Here is a 9,365-nt window from a genome sequence, read left to right on the forward strand (position 1 = left end):
GTAGGATTCCGTTAGGCTATCTGCTGCACGCTGATTTTGGATATGTTTGAAGAATTACATTGTTAAACTCTTCGATAATGATTTGGCTCCGTTTTGGTTGTTAGGTATTGTTTGTTCACTCCACCAGTGTCCATAACCGAGTGATAATGATAGAAGGATGGTGATTAGTCATTAGATGGTGCGTATCACGTACCAAAGCCGCCCTCTGTGGTCCTGGACGAGATGGCGCCTGTGTTATGTATGGATGAAATAAAGAAAAAAAGCTCATCAAAGCAATATAAGATAATTTTCATTATCGAACCCAATTTTTCTCACCAGAAAAAAGTGTTACTTTAGTATAGAGAAAATATATTTGAAATGGAAAAGTAATTTTATTCGTAACTTTTTTATTTTCAGAGTATTCAACCCATTTCCTTTTCACTTTAAACCCAACGGAACACGATGCTACATGCCTCAATGCGAATTTCAATTGGGCTAACAGCACCCAATACGTATGTAGAGCATATGTGAAATCACATTTCGAATATTCCTTCATTTTTCCAATTTTCCTCGTCGCATGAACTTTCCTTGGGAGAAAAAAAATCGTTTCATATTTCAAGTCATTTTAACACAATAGCTACCATACACAATTTTACACTTACAGTTGTGCTAAAAGTTTTACGAAGCAACCAACATAAAAGTTCCAAATTTAAATTTCATTTATATTCTATCAAGCATAAGTTCTATTCAGTTCATTGAAACATCATTCCTCAATCTAAAGATTCTTATTGGAACGAAAAAACACTTGTTCATCGCACCCAACTTATTCGCCGGCACGTATGCAATCAGCAATGCCCACGCTAGTTACAATGAGCACTATCCATTTGTGCGCGTCGTTAGTTGAACTATCGAGGGTATTTGCATACTGATTTCTCCCAGACACCATGGATTTGAAATCTCTGTTAGGGAATACATGTCGGTGGGAAAAAAATCTCCCCCTACTTTCATGTATCTGCAATGCCAATTTTCCCTAGGCAGCTTGGTTTTGATGTGTCTGTTTGGGACCCGCCGCATATGTCGTCAATTTCGACCTATCAGAAGTGGGTATTTCTGTTAGGATAGGGGTTGAGATTTTTCAATTGTTCGATAGTTAGTTTCATGACATATATTATTTCATTCAATGTAAAAAATTGTTATGGAGTGCCGAAATTGATTGACACAAAAATCTCATCAATCCATCATGAAATTAATGAGCAATAAGCATTTGAAATTGGACAATTTTCACGGTGCGCTCGATTTTCGATTTTCAATTTGTACCCCAATATGTTCCCGAAAGACGTAATCCTACGTCAAAACTTGAATTATACACTCAATTTTGCCACGTCTTAATTGAAGATCTTTTGTTTTTATTTCAAATATGAAGGAGAAATGTGAACGTTTTTTTTTCTTATCACTACATGAGAGTAAAATGGATCGATTTTACGATGAATATAAGTCGCATTTAGTTATTTACTTTTTAACCCCGAAAAACTCAAAAATAACAAACTAGAACGAGGTGTATACTTAATTTTGAGATTGACTGTATATTTATTATATCAAACATTGAGTATAGGAACTATTCAATTGTTTCTGTCATTAAAAAAAAGAAGTGCTAGGTAGATAACAGGGGGAAAAGTATAGCCAATATTCACGCTTGTTCACGAAGGGTGAGGGGGAATTTTAAATCGTGTCCACATTGTATGTGGACAGTCCCTAATATTGCTAGAAATAGGACCAGGCAGTATACAATAAAATTTTCCGAATTCAACAACATAAGTTGGAACAACATACGGCCTCTACTGTTTTCCAAATCCTCAAACCAAACCGCTATAAAAAAAAATCGCTCGTTTCTAACCAAATCCATCATGGCAACACGGCCGAAGCGACATCTCACAAATAGCCCCCGGCAGGTGATTTGTCAAAGTCTCGGATACGTGTACTAGTGTGGGGTGGCCAGTGGATGTGATGTTGTGAGCGAACGAGCAGTAGTGAAAGTGGTGAAAGAATTTTCCCAGAACAGAATCCCGCCTAGATTTCCAACTTCAACTTTATCAACCACTCGGCAGAACAACAAAAACTAACGCCGATACGAGCTTAAACGATCAACGACACGATGGCATCCCGTGGTGGTCCAATGGTTATCGGCACGGACGGAGCTGATTTCGAGCACAGGCAGCGTGTGGCCGCACATTACCAAATCAGGTTAAATATATTTTTTCGTATTGCTGCTTCTCTGAGCGTTGCCCGAAGATCGTCTTCACTATGGGAAACGATATGTCTGACGGTGCGCCTATCGTCGCCTGAGTTATGTATTTTAACTCATAACAGCCTGGTATTGATTATCGAATAGTGTCTCAAATTTACCAAAGCTGCTCGCATAAAAATAGACAAGAGGAATTCTATGAAGAGCAGATATTTGCTGCACAGGATTTTGAGAGTGGCAGTAATTTGTTATATTCATAAAAACTTATGATACGCTCGATGCGTCCTGTATAAGTATGTAGATTTATAGCACGTCACCGAGACGCCGAACTGTCATGCTGTCGTGCCCAATGTTTGCTATACTTTTTCGCTCATGCACAATACAGCTACATAAGTTTTCCACGTGTGTGGAATGGGTGTTATGTTTGAAAGTATGGGGGATCTGTTTTTCTTTTCACGTCTATGTTTAGATGAACGGTAGCGGTTAGAATTCGGTTACATGCTGTTGTTATTCATAGTTTGAAGATGTAAACAAACAAATGATCAAACAAACAAACGCTCTATGCTCAGTCGGATCATAGTTCAGGGTTCAGGTGTCCCAATTCTAATATGCATTAATTTCTCGAATGTAGTTTATTTAAAATCGTCAATACTCGAAAATACTCGCTTTTTTGTGAAAAACGTTTTCCAAAAAAAAATTGTATTGATATGTTACTGAAAGTATTATTCATCGCTAGCAATTACTTTTTATCATTTTTCTGATGCGGTCAAATTGGTTTTGGCTTGCATGCGCTGCCTGAACAGTAAGGCGTCGTGCACAAATTACGGAACAATTAAAATGAGGTTTTTGGACCCCTTCTCCGCCTCCCCCCCCTCAAGTAACAAAAAGTAACGCAAGACGAACACCCCTCCTCTTCATGTTACGTAACACTAATCTGTACACAAAGTCAAAGTCGTTTGAATTTTTTTTTAGCTTTTTTCAAGTAATGAGAATATCAACGTAAAAATCAGATAGGGGTAATAGGGGCAAATTGGTCATGGGGGGCAAAGTGGTCACCTATTTGTTTGGTAGTATTACTATTGACTATTGACACCGTATTGATAGGCACCTTCTGTTTGAAGAATTCAATGAATTTTGAGTCACTGTACATTAGTAGAGCTGTCGCATGTCGAAATATAAATAAAAACAGAAATTGCTCTCTCGATAGCCATTCGGCCGTAGTTCTGTGCGCATGGTATCTAAGGGTGCGCATACACTGTTTGTCCGAAGCCAAATATTTGACTCTTTTTGACAGATAAAATTTGGTCAACGTGTACTGATCAAATATATTCTACACAAAACACGACAAGCAAATATTCAATTATTGGATGTCTAAAATATTTTTTCAGTTTGTTCTTCGAACCTGTCGGTACATGGTTAGGTTACCTTAAATATTTCAGCGGATTTTTTCCATGTTCGGTGTTTGAAATTGTTTACCACTGTTGAAAATTGAAGAGTGGCAAACAAAATAGTGTTTGTACAAATATCAAATCAAACCTTATCTGTCAAAAAATATCAAATATTTGAACTCCGGGCAAACAGTGTACGGCCACCTTGAGGAATTTCTCGTGAAATTTAGTTTATTCAATCTGATATGTTGGACAAATCATCAGTTTGGACGACTGTTCACATATTCTAGGAAAGATGAACATATATTTTGTTCGAACTTAGCGATTAATAAGCATAGAAATTACTTTGATGTTTGGGGGCAAAGTGGTCATATGTGCATAACGACTTACAATGTTCTGTTTACTAAAGCTAATATACCTCTACACATTCTGCTCTTGAAGAGGTTCCTTTTGTGGCTTTGACCCTGGAAAAATATGATGAAATGATTAAAAATGTACTATTTTGAATTTTTATGGTAAAAGCCGTATGCTTTGGAAGAACTTCCGACAAGTTCATGGAATTTTGAATAAACCGAGACGGAAAATCAATGCTCACGTCTGTTGAGATTGGTGCTTTCAAACCATTTGGCGTTTAGCTGAGAAGTACATCGACTGGTATAAATTGTTGTTGATTTACACAAAAATAACTGCTCCTTCGTTCAATGCAGCAGTTTCCGTCGTTACTTTCCACTACTTGCAAAGGGTCTTGGGATGTCTTTAGGTGACGAGCAAACCACTCGACTTACTGTGTACACTTAGCTGGCTTCCTGTTAAATTTATTAATAAAAACAAAATAAAATATCTACAGAGAGCAGCCCGATGTAAAGTCTTTTTCTCTATTATAGTGACTTTCAACACATTTCGGCTGGTTCGTCACTTTTACTTCCATTTTTGGAAGAATGTCGGGAGTGAGAATTGAACTCGTGATCTCTGCGTGAAAGCCCGATGTAAATTTTCGTCTGCAGAAAATAAGGTTCTCATTATTATCGAGTAATTTTTTGGGGTAGTTTTCGCTACATGAGTGTTTTAACATCACTTCTCTTCCAGTTTATCGAAGCAGCGGTGAAGTTTTATCATTTTTACTCCAGAATTATTGATGAAAATAAAATACTGCAAGCCCTTTCGGTGATTTTATCTTGCCTTTTTTTTTGCATGCTAAAAATGTTTTGTTTCCAATTCCGGGTCCCTTGTTTCGAATTTTTCATCCAAGTGAGATCCCTCTTGATCACGAGTATTTAAGTATTTAACGTGCCGGCAAAGAGGAACATTCCAACTCAGTTGAATGCGCTGCGTGCTGGAGAATTTGTAGCAACTAGTATTGCATCAAGATTCAATTGGTTAAAATGATAGATCGAAAATATTTATGACCTTTTTAAACCAAGGGTTCTTGTTTGGTCCTCCATCTACATTAATTATGGTTACTGACTTGATTATTCTTTGGTACCGAATAATCTCGAATTCAGGCAGCTCGCACTCACTTTGAAAATCGAGCCCATGAGAAAAAGCATTCGAAGAACAGTGGACCGGGGCGCCTATCCCGACACTGGCTACAGGGCTTGACTGGGTTGAGCGGACTTCCATGATGCCGTTTTCCGTTGATCCCAGTGGTTGAAGCTCATCATCAAGCTGTTCACTAATCGGGGCTTCCATACTAACAAAACACAAATTTCTGTATAACTCGAGAATTGTGAGGATTTTAGAGTACAAAAAAATGTTTCTATGATGGTTTGACATGCTCCCTTCTCTGGAAGGGAGGATTATCTGGACTCACCATTTAATAAATATAGTTAGCCAAACAGTTAATCTGTTCAATCACTACATCAGTTCCGCGTCTGCTATAGCTATTTTGTAGAACAGCTCACATCCAGCTAGCAGCAAATATTCATCTCTTCGCTAATACTCGCTTCTACTCTCAATTCCAGCGCACTCAACAAGGCCCGATTAAAATATTGCATTTTCTTTCACTACCTGCTTTTTTTCGTGATGCTAGTGAAACTGTCCGCCGACGTTCTGGACCGTTTGGACATTTTCATTTTGGAAATTGAAGAGCTACAGATTCCGCAGCCCCTCTGGTGGGAGTACTTCTGGTGTTTGTCAGTGTTTCTCTCCTTTGTTGGTCTCTCTGCGGCGCGACGCAACCGGATAAACGATATGAAAAAGTACATGGTCGGTATCAGTACGATCGCTTTCGCACCGCTGCTGTACTGTATCATCTACTATCTGAACGACGTGCTCGAGTATCTCAGCCTGGAGGAAGGAATTGATTTGGATCAGACAGACATCTTCGTCTGGCAGGTAATTGTTAGTACCAATTTTCAAAACAAATCAAATGAATAAGACCCTATTAATCGGTGTCGAAATTTTCCGACTTCGCTTCTACAATCCTTGCACCGTTGCTTCGGTTCCGTTTTTTCTTTTCTCTTGCTTTTTTGCACATCTAGGGTTATCCATATGGCTTGCTGTGGTACGGATTCGTTCTGCTGGCACTCCAGGTTCACTTCTTCTCACTATACTTCGCTTGGAATCTCGTCAAAGCCTGGAGAGCCCGTGGAACGCTCAAAAAGGAGACCTAAACGCTAACATCGCTAACATTAGGAGGATTTGAGCAACAGCTGCAAACGGTATCTAAACATGGATAGACAATATTTTTTGACTAGTGCAATGTATTTCGACTCTCGATCAAATAATTCGTGCTTTTTCTCTACATTGTAACCTTCTCGCAATCCCACCACCATAGTGTTAGGTTCGATTCAGGAGAGGTACAAACATTTCAAGTGTCGCTTAGCGGTAAGCAGTACTACTTATTGGTGTTGTAGAAATAATGAAATGAAACTTACAATCCAGTTCTATAATTAAAAAAACGTATTTTCATCATTAGTTCCACAGTCAATTCTGCCAGCTCATCAAGCTCTATTCAGTATCCTATTTCATCTATCACTTCAAAACTTTAGGAGAAAGCAAAGGGAGAAACGCCCCAGACCTTTAAACACCATGGATACAATCCGCGCCACACCACCATACGATAAATAACTTACTTTTAAAACGAACGAAAGAAAGGCTGCCGCAGACCTTAAGTATAATATACTTTTTATCATTTTTTTGTAGTCGGATTTATTCGTTGATAGTTGATCAACACACATGAACTGAGACTTTCACAACTAAAGACAACATAGAACCTGAGGATTGTTAAGTACACAGTAAACCAGATCGTTGTTAGTAAACTGATAAGCGAGAATATAACATAACAAAGAGCTCAATTTATTTGATGTTTACAAAATAAGCTAAGAAGAATTACAGGAAAATCGTTACAAATATTTTGAAACAAAAAAAAAGCAACAGAACGGAACTGCTAGTAGAAAACGCGAGCCTATTATAAACTACGGAGCTACATTTTGAAGTGAAATTATTGTTAGTAAAAGAGACAGAACTGCACCTGTGAATAACCAATATTTTGGGGAGAGAAAAAAGAGCAGAAGCGATCGTGAATCGAGACAAGGAGAAGAGACAAACCGATATTTATTGTGAACACCATTGTTAAAACAGTTTTTATGTAATTGCTGGAAGGATGGAGACTTTAAAGGGGAGGACAAATAAAGTTGTTGTGAATGTGAAACTGGGTGCTTTTTTATTAAATTTACAATGCATGAGATCTAATCCAAAAAACTCAACAGAAACTTCGCTGCCTTTGAGCAATTCCAAATGAAATCGACAAATGACAAAACATGAGTATTTTTGATTCGAATGAAAGTTTTGTATTCCGTTTGGGTTGGAGGAAATATGAGTTTTCCACAGCAATTGAGATTTTTTTGACTCAAGTGTGAGTCGTGTAGAAAATTTAAAAAATGAGTCCAAGATAGTAAAACTATTTTTGACGAACTTTGTCGAATATCGATTTTTTATGAATTTTTGTATGCTAACAATCATTTTTAGCCACAAATTATGAATCCTGATGTGATTTAGAATAAAACAGTTCTTTAAAAAGTCCATTCTAAATGCAGCCATCCTCGGGATATTTGAAAAAAATATTTCTAATTTATTGTCTCTTTTAATTTTATTTTTTTCCATTTGCATATGTATTTTTATTTTTTTATTTTTTCATATAAAATAGAAGTCATGTAAAAAATTTTAAAAATGAGTTCAAGATGGTAAAACTATTTTTGACGAACTTTGTGGAACACCGAACTTTTATGAATTTTTGAAACTTCGAAATGTTGCATGTTAACAATCATTTTTAGCCACAAATGATGTGATTTAAAACAAAAAAGCTCATTATCAATCTTCTTCTAAATGCAGCCATTCTCAAGATATTAAAAAAAACTTTTTGAATTTTCTACATGACTTCTATTTTATATGAAATTTTCTTAAAAATACATATTTTAGATATTGCAAATAATTTTTTTTTATAAATAAAAAAAGAGTACTTATTTTTATTTCTCAGTGTATATTTTTTCACATTTTCACATCAATACTCCACAGCTCTTTCTAAGAGACTATTTCAGTACGACTCATAGTTTTTCAGATATAAATTATCAAAGATTTCTCTTTCTAAAATCGATACGCCCTTTTCAAAAGTTGCAAAGTCAAAACAATCCTAATAGCTGTGAAAACTCATATTTCCTCCAACCTAACCGGAATACAAACTTTTATTCGAATCAAAAATACATGTTTTTTAAATCTGCTTTTTTAGGACGATTTCATTTGGAATTGCTCCTTTGCAAGTGGACTAAATCTATCGGTAGGTGTGTAATTGAAGAGAATTTCATTTTTAAAAAAGTTACAGCAGGTTTGTGTCCGCAGAAGAATACTATAAACGCTTTCGATGCGCTAATGTACGACGTTCTCGGTTCGATATTCAAAGCGCAGTGAATGAAATCCGTCCGCTCGCGTAAAGCTTTCCCGATACCTTCTGTAAAATTTATTTGAAGCTTCGGTTGCTTCCTCGGATAGTTGCCCTAGTACATTATCAATTTAATTAGTTGGCAAATGTGTCTATTTTTCAAAAAAGTGTAACGTTTTGGGCGTTCGAATCAGACATTCAGTTCATGCATGCATGCAGTACACCCCTGCACTATCGCACCCACCACAACTGTCACGGCGACAGAAATCGAACTGTCACAGAGGTAAAAAGAAACCGGCAGAAATTTTGTCTCTTCGGGACCACACATCGTCTGAGTCGGACGTGCTTCTTTCTTTGGGCGCTGATGCGCCGAGTGTCCGTTTTGTTTTTTGGTAGTGTACTTATCTGCCGTTGGTCGTGCAAGACCGACGGGATTAGTAGCGCGGACGTAGGCGTTTGCGGCCGCCACGAGAAGGAAGAGAGCGGCAACACCCCACATTTTGCTGCTGGTAGGAGTGGCATCCGGACAACACTGCAGAGGTTCCGCTGACTCATCCGGCATTGGTCAAGGGATGACAACCATGAAAGGAAACTATTGGTGAGTGCGGGGTGACCCCTTTTCTGTGTATTTTTGCATGCATGTCATAAGCGCGAAATGCGCACAAAGTAGATCGTATCACGACAAAAGGCTAGCTAATGGGCTTTAATTTGATATATCGATCATCTGAATGAATCGATCCAGTAGTTGAAAAGTAATAAATTTTTGAAAAAAGTCATTCTTGGAAAGAAAGTGAAAAAATTTTTTTTGGACCATCGGTTAACTTGGAAAAACTATAACTTAAAAATGAAAAACCCCTCTCTAGTTCCGACATATGTTATG

The 9,365-nt window shown here is 37.4% G+C and overlaps 1 protein-coding gene across 2 annotated transcripts; it reads left to right on the forward strand.

The window, feature by feature from the left end:
* The first annotated feature begins 1,935 nt into the window (after window positions 1–1,935).
* LOC129775804 (protein jagunal) lies at window positions 1,936–7,261 on the forward strand. 2 transcript variants are annotated; one of them, XM_055780907.1, is made up of 3 exons: window positions 1,936–2,220; window positions 5,571–5,949; window positions 6,090–7,261. In XM_055780907.1, exons 1-3 carry the CDS (start codon window positions 2,132–2,134, stop codon window positions 6,219–6,221), a joined length of 600 nt encoding a protein of 199 aa, XP_055636882.1. In that variant the 5' UTR covers window positions 1,936–2,131; the 3' UTR covers window positions 6,222–7,261. The 2 variants fall into 2 exon arrangements, with proteins under 2 accessions (XP_055636882.1, XP_055636883.1); XM_055780908.1 differs by having other exon boundaries at window positions 5,571–5,943.
* Window positions 7,262–9,365: the final 2,104 nt, after the last annotated feature.

Source organism: Toxorhynchites rutilus, chromosome 3 (genome assembly GCF_029784135.1).
Source record: "Toxorhynchites rutilus septentrionalis strain SRP chromosome 3, ASM2978413v1, whole genome shotgun sequence".
NCBI lineage: Eukaryota > Metazoa > Arthropoda > Insecta > Diptera > Culicidae > Toxorhynchites > Toxorhynchites rutilus.

Coding starts and splice junctions, on each gene's coding strand:
- LOC129775804 (XM_055780907.1), top strand. CDS start 2,132: ATGGCATCCCGTGGTGGTCCAATGGTTATCGGCACGGACGGAGCTGAT. Junction 2,221..5,570: donor GCCGCACATTACCAAATCAG/GTTAAATATATT, acceptor TCTCAATTCCAG/CGCACTCAACAAGGCCCGAT. Junction 5,950..6,089: donor TCTTCGTCTGGCAGGTAATT/GTTAGTACCAAT, acceptor TTGCACATCTAG/GGTTATCCATATGGCTTGCT.